Genomic DNA, 17219 nt, shown 5'->3' with positions numbered 1-17219 from the left:
AAAGTCGGGTTAAAAAATTCTAATCTGACTTTCCAATCTAGATTATTCATGCTTCGTGTTTGTCAGTCGGAGAATCTATGACGTCACGAATGGATCCGCGGCCAATGTCAGAGCGGTTCAGCTGTTGTGTGCGACGATGGCGACGATTCGACGGATGGTGTGACATCCCGACGGGCTAAATGTTCCCGCTGCGTTGTCCGGCTGCATGTAAACGCGCATCAGGTCGCGGTGGGTGAGGGTCACATCCCGGCGCGCAGCACCAGGTGTCTCGCCGCTTCTTCTCTCTTTCCTTTCCTGTTTTTCTCTTCGCTGCTCTCGCGATGGCTACGGTGAACGCGAACGCGCTGTCCAGTGACATAAGTCGTAGGAATCCCCAGGACGAGTACGAGCTCATCCAGAGAATAGGCAGCGGGACCTACGGCGATGTCTACAAGGTATGTATTCTCTTGTTGATCGCGTCAACGACGACGAAATTATTAATTATTATATTTCCTCTTCGCAGGCTAAACGTCTCTCCATGAACGATCTCGCAGCAATTAAGGTTATCAAGTTGGAGCCAGGTAAGCGAAAACTGTTTTCTTTATTATACGATTATCGTGTCGATTTTTATTTTTGATATGGAATGCTTTTTTTGGTATAAAGTGTCACGCATTGTGATTCTTCACACGCAGTGTACAGAGTAAAAATATAAAGGACATGCAGAATTACTTTATTTATCCAGATATTCAAATTTATGTAATTGGTTTTCAAAATATACCATGAGCTATTAGAAATTTTATCATGGAAGTAGAATAGTTTATAATATTTGTGTTTATCTTTTAGGTGACGATTTTGCAATCATTCAACAGGAGATTTTAATGATGAAGGACTGTAGACATCCAAATATTATTGCATATTATGGCAGTTATTTAAGGAGAGACAAATTATGGATATGTATGGAATACTGCGGAGGTGGATCATTGCAGGATATATATCATAGTATGTAATATTAATTATTTAGTGTTTATTCATATTAAAAGAAATAATATATCTTTAACAATTTAAATAATTAATAATATTCAATTTACGTTTGTAAGAAGAAAAATATAAATTTATAAATTACATTTTCGTAATAATAAATTTTTTTTTATTATTAAAGTGTTATGATACATATATATAATTATATTTTTAATATACTTCTAGTAACTGGACCATTATCAGAAATACAAATAGCGTACATGTGTCGAGAAACTCTCACTGGTTTAGCTTACTTACATAGTATGGGCAAGATGCATCGTGATATTAAGGGTGCCAATATATTATTGACGGAGGCAGGTGATGTAAAATTGGCGGACTTTGGCGTATCAGCACAGATCACTGCAACGATTAACAAGAGAAAGAGTTTTATTGGTACACCATACTGGATGGCTCCTGAGGTATTTTTGTATTTTCTTGTAATATTTAATGTGTTTTATAGATTTACATTGATAATCAATGCAATTAATATTTTTGCAATGTGTAGGTAGCAGCTGTGGAAAGGAAAGGTGGTTATAATCAGCTGTGCGATATCTGGGCGTGCGGAATAACTGCAATAGAATTGGCGGAGTTACAGCCGCCAATGTTCGATCTACATCCGATGCGCGCTCTATTTCTCATGTCCAAGTCGGGTTTTAAACCACCGACATTGAAGGATCGCGATAAATGGAGTCCAACATTTCACAACTTCGTCAAAGTCGCCCTCACAAAGAATCCCAAAAAAAGACCGACAGCGGAGAAGTTGCTTCAGGTAAGTCTTTTGTCACGAATGCGATGTATCTCTATATGTATATAAAAGAAAAATATATCTGTAATCAAATTGCATTGATGGTAATCTGAAAGAAATTATTTTGAATGTTGCAGCACGCGTTTTTCCAAGGAGAGATGCATAAAAGACTGGCGTTAGAATTATTGCAAAAGGTGTCAAATCCCAGTCATATGTTTGCCGATTTAGAGGCCGACGAAGACGGTGCAGTGCCCAATGTTCCACAAAGAATAGCCTCGCGTCACACTGCAAGGCCTAGACCAAAGAGTCCCATATCGCAATTGGATAGTGATGGTAAAAAACATTGATTAATAATTACAATAACGATTAACAATTAAATAATAATCAATAAATTGTATATCTTACGATTTAATTTAATCGTGATTATAATTCATCTTGTAGATCAAATCAACATTGATGGGACATTACACAGAGACTCCATATCACCATCTGTAGACAGTAATCCAGCATGGGATATCATGGACATCATGAATAATGTTAAGGTAAATCTATTGTAAATATTTTCTTTGATTATATATCAGCATAATTTATTGAACATTGGTATTAATGAAAAAAAGTTACAACAACATAAGTGGTTTTCGAATACAATGATTAATTTTGTATTTATGTCAATTTATTAAATTTATTAAATAATCCATTATATATATCGAATACATAGTCTAATCTGTATTTGTGCATATACAGGCTGTACATAATTGTGATGTGCATCCAGACTGTGGGATTGGTTCCGCATTTGAAGATGAGCAAGAAAAGTAAGTTGTTTTGTACTTTTATTCTATTAATCTTTATCACACACATTTTGCGCGAAAGAGAATATAAAAAAACGTGAAAGCTTTTCTATCACTTTCATTAATATGGTAGTTGCTGTTTTGTTAAAAAATATTCTCATGTGTCGTAAATCTTATATATGTCTTATGAGTACTGCAATAGGATTTCAGAAATGTTTGATGTTGTAAAAAGATTTTACAGTTTCATATATGTGTGTCTTTTGATTTTGTAATATGTATTATGTCCTATCTTCTATATGCACATATCGATTATAAAAATCAGTAAAGTACAAGAGCCAAATGCAATCATCTCAACAAGACAGCAATGCAGTATGCTGTGTTACAAGGATCATCAACATTTTATTCTTGGCTGATAGTAACTAATAAGTACATTATACATTACATATGGCATGTGCTTTGCTTTACATCATGTCATACTTATTATTAGTTTCAAATCATAATCTCAAATGAGAAAAGAATGTACATTCATTACTCTTACACTTAAAACAGCAGCACATCATATTTTGAAATATAATATAGGTAGAGAGAAAATTCTTGTAAAACAATATAGATGATTACATATATGTGTGTATATATATATATATATATATTGAAATTTTTATCTTAATCTGTGGATATTACAGGGATTTATTCTTTGTAATTTTTGCATCTCCAATCGTTATTTTTTTATCCTATTTTTTTTCTACTCGTAAATAAAATCTACATTATCGATAAAATCAATAAAAAAACAATTTTCATGAATTAATTTTTCGTCGGCGAAGTTCCTTATTGAAAAAAAAATGAAATCTTTTTTTCTCTCTATATCAAAATGTAATGTCACATATACACACAAAACATGTTTTCATAGTCTTATTAAAATTTTAATTACACATTTCGATAATAGTGTCTTTTCGAGTTAAACTAGTGCCTGGCTGAAATTAGTTGAAGAGAAAGTTTTCTTATTAAATTTTTTCTTGAAATTTATTCAAAATACAATTCTAATTTCAAGACTCCCTTTTTAATTTACTGCAGTTTTCAAACTATTCGCATCTCGACATTTTTATTAGAGAAAAGTTGTTTCAGTTTTTGCCAAGGAATATCGCCTCAGAATATTGCTTTAAGTGTGCCTATAATCGAGCCACTCATTTTGTCTACATTTCTCATCGGTATATTTCTTAAAGACTCATTTTTTGTGTCAGTACACTTGGCGCGAACCTTAAGACAAGTAAAATATCGAAACGTCGTAGCAAAACTGGCACAGAGATATTTCGTATGACTATAAGGTAATATAAATACAATTTCCCCGGTTGATGTCTGGAGTGAAAACATTCCTTTCTATCTTTAACATAACAAAAATATATAGCCTTACCAACACAAATTACGCTATTCATATTCTCTTAATACTGTAAATGTTTGGAAAGTTTTTACCGGTTTGTCGCTGAATAACATTAAAGCAATCCAAGTTGTAACCATAATATAACATAAAAATTGCATTAAAATTTTCCTTTAGGGTCATTTTGGTCTTAAAGAACGTACATATAAATTAAATGTAAAAATTATTTGAAGAGAGTTAACAATGCTTTTTAATCAGGTATACATAATCAAATTTTTATATAACAAAAAGACAATTACATATAAGACAATTATACAGACATATCTCGGCGGGACAAAGATTTAACAATGTATTGTATATATACGAAATCATACTACTTTTTGCATGTTAGGCGGTAGATACGATTGCTTGTATGCATGATTTGATAGCAAATTTGTTAAAGGATTGCTGATATGTCGTACATGCGTTTCATTAAAGTAAGTACGATCACTTTTAGAGATACATTTGTATATACACCAACATGTAACATCGCAGTTTTGTCTAGAATTAATTATTCTAAAAGCTAAAATCATGCATTTTTATCTAAAAAAATATCTAATAAAAAAAGAGACTTTCTAAATATACCGTTTGAGTCGTACGAAAATAGAGATTGCCCGAGTATTTTTGATACATCTTAATAACGTAACATATTTGACCGTAAAATAATATTTATATCCTGTCACTGTTGTCCTTGCTCCTGTAGCACATCTTCTCCACGCCTTAAATTTCGTTTTTTAATCCACATTTTTTTTCCTATTATTCTCTTTTAATATATTTTTTGATTTTTCTGATCAGTTTGTAATTTTAATAATTTCTCCCAACAGGAGTCTATTGCAGTACATTGATGAGGAGTTGTTGCTAAGGTATTGGCAGGTAACCCTTTTCCCTTGCACCTTGCACCTTGCACTTATATCTCCTAATAACTGCGTAATTATTCTTGTAAATTGCATTACTCGGATAGAGTTAATTCGCTTACGTTCTTTTTTTTATCTTTTTTTAATTGCAAACATTAATATAATTCAAATTAACACGCATTTTGCTTCGGTATTAGTTTCAAAAGACTCCTTTGAAATTACATACATGTCTCTATAGAATTTCCAAATTATTCTAAAGAAGACTAGTTTAGCTAAATGTACTAAAACATTATAAAAGAGATCTATAAAAATGTGTATATATATATATAATTAATATAAATTATATTATGTTATATAATAATATTATATAATATTTTTTTAATATGTAACTAAAAAACAAAGTAAGTAAAATATTATATAATACTAGAACACACAGTTGGATTATCTCAAATTTAATCAACATCCACAGTGTAATTAGAATTAATATTACAAACACACATTTTAGATAAATGTAGAATTATGCTTTTTTCCTGTGTTATGCATTTGATGTTATTTGTTGCATGTTAGTTTTTTTAATTATCTTCACACACTAAGATTGTTTCTAAAATATATCAGCCATGCTGGTGGGGGAATCTTTGTAGCTATAATGCAGAAAGAGAAAGAAAAAAAAGATATTAGCTTATATTAAAGTTAATTACAGTTTCATGTGTTTTATCATACAAGATTATCTTTTCGATTCTATAATAATTAAAAAAAAACTGTTTTTTTTTTTTTTTAATATAAGAAAGAGAATGACCATTTTCTTTAATTTTTATAATAAATATGATGCTAGTCTTTAAATTGTTTCATTATGGTGTAATTTTGAGAAATTTACGGTTAAAGCTGCTTATAGTTATCATATGTAGTGTTAAAAAAATTTTGTTATAATTAAAATTAAGAATGTTGTGTTACACATTTTAAAAAATTGCATTAAAAGATTATAGTTAATAAAATATTTATGATTATAAGTATAGGATCTATATATATTATAAAAAAATGAATAAGGTCATTAAAAATCAAAAATTTTTTAGTATCATTCATAAACTTAAAAGTTTTTCGGATAATTAAGTATTATCTGATGTCATAGTTAATAAAATAAGGGTGAAATCAATAAAAAGAAGTCTGACTTTTTTAAATTTCGATATCTTCTACATTGATTTCGCCATTTTAAATTCAATTTTGACATCAAATTCGTATTCAGCAATCTGGAACAATTAATAAACAATCTTCAGTTTTAATAAACACATCGAAAAATATTCTTAACGACTTAAAAAACTTACAGCTTTCTGTAATCATAAATATCTTATTAATCGCAATCGTTACAACAAATTTCTTTTGAGGGCTAAAATCTAACAGGACAAAATCCTAATAACACATTAAATCTTATTACAACAAAAACTTCTTCAACTTTGTCATATTATAACATAATAAAATACATTTAGTCTTAACTTTAATCGCAAATTTCTCAAAATTGTGATGTGACGGAACAATTTGGAAATCGTATAACGTAGTAATAAAAAAATACTGCGGAAAATAATTATTCTCTTTCTTATATGTTTTTTATATCAAACTGTTTAGTAATATAAGATTACTTACTCATTCTGAAGATTTGAAATGAATTTACGAAAACCATTTGTAGGAAATTGCAATTTCTATGGACTCTGTTTTTGCAATTCTTATAATAGATATTACATATATATTGTAGTAAAATATAAAAAATTATAACTTAAGAGAGAGAGAGAGAGAGAGAGAGAGAGAGAGAAGGAGAAAGAGATGTATTAAAGTCTACTTAATCATTAAAATAGCACAAAATAATTTTTAATGTAAATATATAATGTATCTAAAAAAGAGTAACATACAGTATTAGTCTTCACATGAGATATCTTATATTTTGACAATTTATTACGTATATATCGTTTACAAAATTTTAAAGCGCATTGCGCAGAATATCTCGAGTAGTATCAAGAAACAAGTTTTTTTTATAGTATATGACCATAGTTTCATGTGTGCAGGGGAAATGCAATGTCGATGGTCGGTGGGCATTGCGACCAGCTATATTCCCTGCAGTAAGTAGATAAAATAAATACAAAATACATAAATTAAATAATTTTTTTATTGTCCAACACATATCTTCTTCAGTTGATAGTATTAAGTATTTATTTGATTATATATATATTATTATTTTGATTATATATATATATATTTCGTTGGGAAACATTAACATAATTTTAGATATGTACAAGATATTATTAATGATATTATTTTGTTAATATATATATCTTTTCAAATATTATTTAAATATCCCTTACAAATAATTTGTTTATAATACCGATGTAACAGAAAGAGAAAAAGAGATTGATTTATTACAGAGAATATTTCATGGCTGTTTTTGTTTACGATTCATTCAACTGGCAATACTTGCCAAAAAATTCATTCTCTGTTACGTAACACTAGAATAGGCTTCACGATTAATCTTGTTAACACTTTGATAACACAATTGCCTTGTGACGTACTAAAATCTGCAAGAAATATGCAGCTTTCACATCTCTAACTTGTTTTTACATCACATTTTATTTAAAAATCTGTTTAGTACGTATATATTTCAAAAGAAATACATGATTTTGATTATTAATTTTATAATTTACGATGCTATTAATATATATATATTTTGTATGTGTTATTTATTTTTTTTTTTATTAATATTTATTTTTTATTTTTCACATTGAAGAGAGTACAATCGTAATGTTTGCGTTTTCGTGCTTTCTTTTTTAGAGCCACTCTTCCACTGGGAGAATCATCGAACGATTGCGAAGTCCATTGTCCCTATTACAATGTGTCTGGTAAGTGATTTACATTGCAAAATTGATGAAAAAATTGGGTCGCATATAATCTAGTCAATCTGTATCCTTTAAATTTATTCGGATAATAAAGAATAGTTTCGTGCGCACAGGGCCTCAGGCAAGTCCCCGACGTCACAGCTCCGTGGACGAATTGTATGGTCTCGTCAACAATTCTCAGTCCTTAACAGCTGTCAACGGCCAGCGTCAACGATCATTGTCGGATAGCGGTCCTAGGGACGAATCTGCGCAATCAAACGGTAAGAGTGTACATTATGAGTTTAGTGCTTTATTAATAGATAAATATTCTCACAATACATAATACATTTATTATCCATCTTTTCTGTTTGAAAAAAAGATATGATATCATGAGATATTATTAATTTTAATATATAGTTATTTCATTCAATCTCTTTTTATTTTCTCAATTTATTTCATTTATCTCATTTTTTTCAGGCGACAATGAGACAGCAGCTGATCGAGATAGGGAGAATATGAGTCCTGACTTACTCTCGGATACACCACCCGTCCCTCCGAGGAGGAGGGATCGAAAAAGACACACGCCACCGAGACCTATTAGTAACGGATTACCTCCCACGCCAAAAGTGCACATGGGAGCGTGTTTCTCAAAGGTTAACTTACAAAAGAGTTTATTTGAGTTTCTTATGTATGTATGTGTTAGTGTACATAAAATAATACACAGAGAAATTTTGACATAATAATATAATATAAATTATATAACAACGATATAATATAAATTATATAACAATCATAATAAAATAATTTATTATATATATATATATATATATATACATATATAAATTATTTTTTTATTGCATTATTATATAACATTATTATTTATTACATATTTTATAACATTAAATTCTTTTACTACATTACTTCTCGATGTCGTGTTAAATTAAAATCTTATTGTTATTTTGTTTTTGTTGCAAATTTTAATTTAGGTATTTAATGGCTGTCCATTGAGAATACACTGCACCGCGAGTTGGATTCATCCGGATACGAGGGATCAGCACTTGTTAATCGCGGCGGAAGAAGGAATTTACAACTTGAACTTGAACGAGCTTCATGAAACTGCGATAGACCAATTATATCCGAGACGTACTATCTGGATGTACGTTATTAAAGATGTTCTTATGTCTCTTTCCGGTAAGCGCACCTTGTATTGTCGTCATTGATGATACTGCATAATCAATTTATTCGTATTTTCTGATGATATTATTTATGTATATTGTAGGAAAGACGCCCCAGTTGTACAGGCATGACTTATTAGCAATGCTAAGTAAACAAACTCATAGGTTTTCATTGCACATGAATAAAATACCAGAGAGATTAGTCCCTAGGAAATTTGCCCTTACTACGAAAGTGCCAGACACAAAGGGATGTACCAAATGCTGCGTTGGAAGAAATCCATATAATGGGTGAGTACAAACTCCATTATTATACATTCTTTAAAAATATAAGAAGTAACTTTTTAATAAGAACATAAATAAATTGAAGTATATTAGTTTTTCACATGAGAAAAAATTAGATGCGCAATAATTTGTCATATTTTCAAGCAGTGTTAAATAAAATTTAACAAATATAATGATCAATTTTTTTTAAATGTACAGGTACAAATATCTGTGTGGTGCGATGCCAGCTGGTATATTCTTAATGCAGTGGTACGATCCATTGAATAAATTTATGCTTCTTAAGCATTTCGACTGCGTTCTACCGTCGCCTCTAAACGTCTTTAAAATGGTTATCACACCTGAGATGGAATATCCAATGGTGTGTGTATCGGTTAAACAGCCATATCAGCAGAATAAATTGAAACTGGATTTGATTAATATGAACTCAGGAGCAAGTTGGTTTCACAGTGACGAATTAGAAGATATGGACGGTTCAGGTATTCTTATTATTATCATACATGTTTAATGACAAGCTGCACATGTTTACTAAGAATGATAACCCTTTATTTTAGATCTTATTTTTATTTCTTTTTTACTGCAAAAAAATATTTGATTTTTATAATTGATTTTCTCTTTAGCTTTAAAAACCTGATAGTTCAATCCTTATTATTTGGAAGAATCATTCCTTTAATAAGAAATACTATTTCAGCGACAGTGATACCAAGAAGAGAGAATTTGAACGTTATTAATGTCACACAATTCGAGAAAGATGCAATACTCGTTTGTTATGATAGTAAGTATTACTAAAAGTATTATCTTATTATTATGTATAGTAATGTGTTATAAATTAAATGTTCGTATTTGCAGATGTGGTAAAGATGGTGACTTTACAAGGGAAACCCCGGGTTAGCAAGAAACAGCTGTCAGAGTTGCAGTTTAATTTTCAGATTGAATCTATCAGTAAGCATAAAACACTTTGTTCACTCGCAATCTACATTATATAGTTTTTGTGAATAAAACAATGTATCGTTTATTTTTAGTTTGTTTACCAGATAGTGTACTGGCATTCCACAAACACGGTATGCAAGGTAGAAGTTTTAAGAATGGCGAAGTTACTCAAGAGATTAGTGATCCGAGCAGGACTTACAGGTTATTAGGTTCAGACAAGTACGTATCTGACGATATAAAAAGGAAGATAATGAGAATGATTTGAAAAGATAATGCATTTAATGCAGTATAAAAGGAATTTTGAGAAAAATAATTAAAAAAGAATTATTGTAATGAAATTTGATATTCTTTCGAATCTTTTTTATTGGATGTTTAATTGCGATAAATCTAAAAATAAATTTGAGAATTTTTCATCATTTCTACATTGATATTGATGTTAATATATCATACTCTCCAAATTAATATGATAATAATTTTTCTTTTTTAAAGATATTTTATATATTAAAAGATATTTTTTGTTATTGATAAAATTTTACTTTTCTATTTGATACTATTTAAAAATTGTTTAAGCTATAGAATGTTGTATATTTATAAAATTTATGTTCATAATTAAATATAGATTAGATTAATACTCGTAATTGAAAAGGAAATATTAACATTATGTATTAAATAGGGTTGTGATGTTGGAGAGTCACCTGGTTCACAGTGGTACATTGACTGAATCGGAAGGAGCGGATCTTTACATACTCGCTGGACACGAGGCCAGCTATTAAGTATCGATTTTCAAATTGCTAGCTTGCGACCACACGCTGCATTATCGTCTCGCACGATTTGTGATTGAACTGCACGTGTAACGTGGAACGACTACGAGAGAACGGTGAGATTAAAATATACAGAGAGGTAAAAGCTTTAAAATTAATTATTTTCACTACTTTGCAATGTGCAATTCCAACGCTGCTGCAATGGATTACCGCCGTCTCTCCGATAGTAGTCAATATCGCGTAAACTGATAATTTACTCGCGGTAACTTTTTTTAACGAGAGGCGTCTTAGAACTTAGACAGTTCTTTCAGTAGATACGCACTATGATAGGAAGAGATATTGAGTTTAACAAGAAGACACGAAACTTAAGAGAAAGAAAATATAATGTATGCGAACTTATTCTTATGCCTGATCAAATGAAGCCAATAAAAGCCATATTACTTGAAAAAATCGGATAAAAGCGATTTCCTAGTTTATTATATAGCTATACTTGTGTAAATTACACTCTTACATATAAATCATGTACAACTACGAAAAGAGATTAATGAGGAAATTAAAACTTCAGAAAGAAGAACTGTAAAACTAATATGGAGATTATTCCGTGTTTCCGACGTTATAATATAATTAGCTAAATTAGCTAGAATATATAATGCAAGAGTATTGCTGCGCAGCGTGTTTTACAAGCAACAAAACTCTTGCAACGCTGTGCAAATAGTACAGTTTCGAATTTTATCTTTTTTTTCCTAGAGTCAGTATCTTATTAGCTCTTAGCCTTCGAGAACTATTTTGATCGTAATAGCGATTTAATAAGATAAGAGCTCATGTATTTGTATTTTCGACGAGTACGGAAGATTATTCTCTAAACGAGACAATATTTATATTCTTACATATGTGAGGCGTAAAGAGTTTTCGAAGGTTAAAGTGCTATCTAGATGCAATATCCAAAATAGAATTTTCATGTAACTTTCTGACGGAATCTGTGTGACATTAATCGAGATTATAACTTAATAATCTTGATCGTCTCGCTTTTACGAGATTTGAATTTCAGTGATCAACCTTTTAACGAATTTGAAAAAAAAAATGCGCGTTATTTTTTACAATCTTTCTCGACATTAACTATACTTTTGTATGTAAATAAAAAATTGCAAAGATTGAATGAATAATGTTTCTATTCAGTTTTCTGAAGGTAAATTAAATAAAAAAGTTTTCATTTTTCGCTATTTCTATGAAAATGAACGCTCTAAAAAAGAATGTCTTTGTTAAGAAAAAAACGATTTCCAATTAACGAGCTGTCACTCAATTCTTATCTGGTAGAAGCGGGACACTATGTGTATTTTCTTCCAAAGATGATAGATCATAGAGAAAATGGCAACGATATAGAAGGAAAGTAGCTAATTGTATGATGTATAACGCTCCGTAAAAACGTTCTCGAAAGATTCCGCGTAGAAATGGATTCTCTATGTGAATTGTATATAATATCGTGTACACATATATATTATATGTACACAATGTAAGCAGTACAAAATTCGCTTGTATCAGTGTATCATCCTTGAGAATGTGTACACACGAAAAATTATACTATTCGAGCTTCATTTCGTTGGGCATGGGATCACACTTCGGGAGAGACTATCTTTATTCAGACATTGCGTTCGTCTCGCGATGTCTCTAATTTTTCGGCGATATTAAATATAGAAAATGCACGACAATGGCATCGATAGCGAACGTGCGAATTTATCTTGAGATATACACGTTGCTATATTTGAATCGTTTCGCTTGCTGCACGATTACAAAGTATCTGTGATCGTTGGTTTACGATCAACCTTAATTTGCGCGTAATAATCCTTGAAATTTGTTATCTCATAATTACAACATAATGCTTCTTTCATCGAGTTATGCAATGTTCTCTGATGAAATGTGACGGAAAAAAAAAGTAGTCACGCGAACAAAATAAAATAAGAAGAGAAGGATAAAAATTATTTTTTATATAATTTCCATTATTTGGGTACTTCTCTCCATATAAATCAATTGCATATGTAATTTATATCAGAGATCACGAGTGCATATATTTGTTTGCAGCAGTTTTTTTTTTTATATCCAGTAATTTTTTTTATCAGTATATATTGTCAATGAAGATATTATCGTATATAACTATGAAACGACGGGCGTAATATAACTTTCATGTGATTGGTCTCAAGACTGGGAGAAATGTATTTTCTCATTTACAGTAGACTTTCTATAATCCTTACTGAGGAAGAGTGCTGGATTACGTAGGATTTAGGTGGGAGGAAAGAGCATTAACTGCGTTTTACGTTTACGCAGTCGAAATCTGCAACTCTCGATATCTATCGTCAATGTCGTTTAATTTAACGGTAGAGATATCGCTTGTATAAATGTATGAATTATCATACATTTATACATTTACATTTGCTGAAATTTAATCGATGCATCTATAAATCGATGCTTGTCGATTCAGATAATGATTAAACTAAAAACATTCCTTTTTTTTATTTGGAATATTTGACCAATATTTTTATGAAATATTTACTAATCGCCCAATTAATAAAATTAGTAAAGATGTTTCGTAATTATTTTGATATTGATCATAAAAGTATCGCGGCATCCTACTTTGTACGTCCTTCCAGAATTGATACTTGAATTTGACATAACCATTCATTGATAACATAAGCTGACAATTACTTTTAATTCGTACATCGTAAAATATATGTAACGCGAAGAAGCGTAATTAATTTATAACCGTGTCTGAATTGATGCATCAGTCAAAAATTTATTACTGCAGTTATAAGTTATCAATCATGATATAAGAAGGTCAGAAGCTCTTGTGAAAATGGGTTGTGTGAAAAACGCACAAGTATTTTATTTGCTTCAGACTGATATTCGCATATATATTTATATAGTATCTGGCACTTTTCCATCTATTTCTGTTGAGATTTTCCCGAGTCGGGGGCGTCATTACGTTTTTTTCTCGAGTTATGATCATCTGTCAGTGACCCGGAGAGGGGGGGGGGAGGGAATTCCACATTTGTCAATGCATGTATACAATATGTTCATTAGCAATTAAACAAATATAGAAGTTTAAGTTACGTTAAAAATTTTCTTTCACTAAAAAAAATTATTTTATCTGAATATTTTATCTAAATATATTTTATCTGTAGAGATATGAAATTCTATATCTAGATTGTAGTGAGGTTTAATCAATACCATGGTCCCCATGGCAGTAATGACGTCCCTGGCCTAAGTCTTTAATTTACAATTCTTTGCTGAAAGAGACGAAAGATGTAAATCGAACTGTAAAGAATCGTCAGAGCGAAACTCACGAAATTATCTGTGTGGAGTGTTAAACTATTTTGATATTTTATATAGATCTTTTTCTCTATACATAGAGAATAGGTTACTAAAGAAAGTACTATAATATCAAAAAAAATTCGAAATACACCCTAGCAAAGCTATGAATCGGTGTCTTATTGTTTCCATTGAATTTTCGCCTCGCGTGTCCAAAACGATAAACGTTTTCAAACATTATAATATCACGCATATTTAAGTTCGCAATTCAACTTTGCAAAATTTTCAATTTGCACAGTTTCGAATAATCGAAAGAATTTGCTGATATTTCTATCAATCGCTTTTATATTGTCGATTTATTCCACGTTCGATCAAATTCTACGTCAAGTCTACACAGTTATTCGTTGTAAACAGAAGTAAATAGAAACGTAATTGTCTTCCCTATACATACTTGCTAATAACAGTACGCCAGACATGTGAAGTATCTACGATACTAACAATTCTGACAAAATGTTTGATAATATTCGTGAAATCACGTAATGTTTGTTTAACCGACAATCTCTGCTTTCTTAATATTGTAAGAATTATTCGAACGAACTATTAGTATACGAAGTATAAATCTGCTTGATGTCTAAAAGAAGGAGAAAGATTGTGATATATATAAAAAAGGAGTATTAGCTTTATTTTACACAGATGCAGTTTAGTTGAAGTTATTATCTAAAGACTATTCAAATGTTATTAAAAAGTTTAAAAATGTCAAATGTGGAAGGATAGATATTATTTCAGTCTGAGCAATTTTAATTACGCGAGATTATTCTGCCTCTTTCCGGAGACGTACATATTTACAAGATATTTTGATAAAAATAATGATAAATAGTAACTGCAATGTTACCTGATGTGAATTTTTGTATTATTGTAAAGACAATAATTTTATCCGGAGAAAATTACGGGAGGAAAAAGGATAGATACATCAGCGGCATCAGAGTAGATACATTATAAATTTAAAATGGATAAATTTTAGTAAAAAATGAAGAAAAAAAAAGATAGAAGACATAATTAGAGAGTCTTTAATCTTCTGACACAGACCAAGTATTAGAAGAACTATGTGAACTAGAAAGATACACACAAGCAGACACAGACACACACACACACACTTTGTGTAGATTTCACATATCCATTCTGCTCGCGACCATTTAAAATTAAATTTTATTCTATAATTTTCACTAGAGAATGATAGTAAAATTAGAGTATGGGTGTAAGACACATCGAGAAAAATGTCTGTAATTTTATTTTTTCAGTAATTTTATACAATTGTTAAATAAATAAAATGTGTGATAAATTCACTTTCATTACTTTTTTTTCAAGACGATTATTTTAAACACGTGCGTGTGATAGATCGAGATTTATCTTCTATTCAATTAAATAAATAAATTTATTAAATTAATAAAAAGAATTTAAGAGAACCTCGTTATTTTTCAACATATTTAGAAAACGAAATACAGAAATATATGATTGTTTAATCTATATATGTACATGTAATAAACCGTTGCGTCCAGTTTATGAAGAGTATCGTACACCCATGCTAGCGATCTTTGGAACGTCCCTTTGCGCAGACATGTACACGTGTATGTGCTAGGATTATTGATACAGCGATAAAATGTACCTGTACACATTGACCATATTAATGGTTCGCCTCTACGAATGCTTGAGTTCCAAATCCTCGATTCTCGCATATTTTCAACTTTGAAATCTACTTGGTAAACATGTATGTAGAGAGCGGGCGAGACAACAATACATATTATATTCCTTAATCTTCGACCATCCCTCGGATTTATTTCGACTAAATTGATGATCTTTACTTGCAATACATTCATATTATTTCTGTTTAATATAAACAAATATTTTCAGAATCCTACTATGCATAAAGATTTCTAATCTTATTATATATTCTACGAATATATTATTTTATCTAATTTTTATTCAATTAAAAATTTATCCAAGAAAAATTTCTTCATAAAATCATATTTTATGATATAACAGTATCATAAAATTGGTATCAAAAAGTTTATTACATCTCAGATATTTCCGGTATCGATAAAATATTAGTTCAAAAAAATGTAACTTATCCTATAATCTAAGGGATAGAAGAAGATTAAGCGCATGCATGTATGCTTATCATTATTTCCGATCAAGAACTTGATGGCGATTGATAACACACGTGCATTACGTTTTGCATGCAGAGAGATATACAAAATATTTTGAGAGGCAAATTCGTAAATTATGTAAGATGAATAAAAAAGAGAAATATATATATATATAAATATATATATATATATATATATATATATATATATATAAACAAATATATTTAATAAAATTCTTGACATATATATATATATATTGTAAATTCAAAGAGATTCACTTAATATCTAATAGAATGGATTCCAATAATTTTGTTAATTAGCCGAAAAATATTGAAGAATTGCCGATATATCAGTAATAGTTATTAACTAAAGCCATAGCGACACAGATAGAACAAACAAACAAAATTATTCTTCCAACCGGAAATTAGAGGAGCGAAATAAAAGTATAATGTTACATCGTACAGAGAGATTTTTAGGAACATAAGGAGCTTCTGCTGTATAAAAAGAAAAAATTCTCACCAAGTGTTACTACGTTATGTGCATTTAATTATTTATTTAAAGAATATTGTGTAATATGCTATCCTCTCTCCCTTGAAAAAATTTACTATAAAAATTTGCGAAAAAGGATGTTGGTTCATTCTTTATAAAGCTACGTACACCAATGGGAGAGAATAGTAAAGGATTTTCTTATAAATATTAATTGGAACTGTACTAGCGACTAAGTATGTAATTATACGCGAAAGTTGTATATAATGTGTATAACGTATTATATATACATATGTTATATATCTTGCGTTCGCCGAGTCTTCGTTTTAGTCATTTTTTATATAAATACAGTATTGTGAGGAAATAATTTATAATTACGCGTAAACACGTATTTAATTTACCAATGTATCTATAGGAACACAAACTTCTGTAAATAGACCTTCCTGCAATAAAATCCATCTAAAGGAAAAATATATATATAGTCGAAGACGCATT

The 17219-nt window shown here is 30.0% G+C and overlaps 1 protein-coding gene across 6 annotated transcripts; it reads left to right on the top strand.

Moving 5' to 3' along the window:
* Positions 1-83: 83 nt before the first annotated feature.
* Positions 84-17195, top strand: Hppy (MAP4K3-like protein hppy). Of its 6 annotated transcripts, XM_072893692.1 has the most exons (21): positions 84-434; positions 503-560; positions 823-978; positions 1183-1415; positions 1502-1765; positions 1879-2074; positions 2183-2283; positions 2486-2553; positions 3768-3851; positions 4765-4803; positions 6846-6899; positions 7606-7673; positions 7784-7930; positions 8127-8302; positions 8636-8840; positions 8929-9112; positions 9305-9582; positions 9795-9878; positions 9953-10045; positions 10126-10252; positions 10707-17195. In XM_072893692.1, the coding sequence occupies exons 1-21, from the start codon at positions 321-323 to the stop codon at positions 10804-10806; spliced, it is 2829 nt and encodes a 942-aa protein (XP_072749793.1). In that variant the 5' UTR covers positions 84-320; the 3' UTR covers positions 10807-17195. The 6 variants fall into 6 exon arrangements, with proteins under 6 accessions (XP_072749793.1, XP_072749796.1, XP_072749794.1 ...); XM_072893695.1 differs by lacking the exon at positions 3768-3851; XM_072893693.1 differs by lacking the exon at positions 6846-6899.
* The last annotated feature ends 24 nt before the right edge of the window (positions 17196-17219 follow it).

Source organism: Anoplolepis gracilipes, chromosome 6 (genome assembly GCF_047496725.1).
Source record: "Anoplolepis gracilipes chromosome 6, ASM4749672v1, whole genome shotgun sequence".
Lineage (NCBI taxonomy): Eukaryota > Metazoa > Arthropoda > Insecta > Hymenoptera > Formicidae > Anoplolepis > Anoplolepis gracilipes.
Note: the sequence above shows the minus strand (reverse complement) of the source record. Positions and strands in the feature narration are given on the sequence as shown.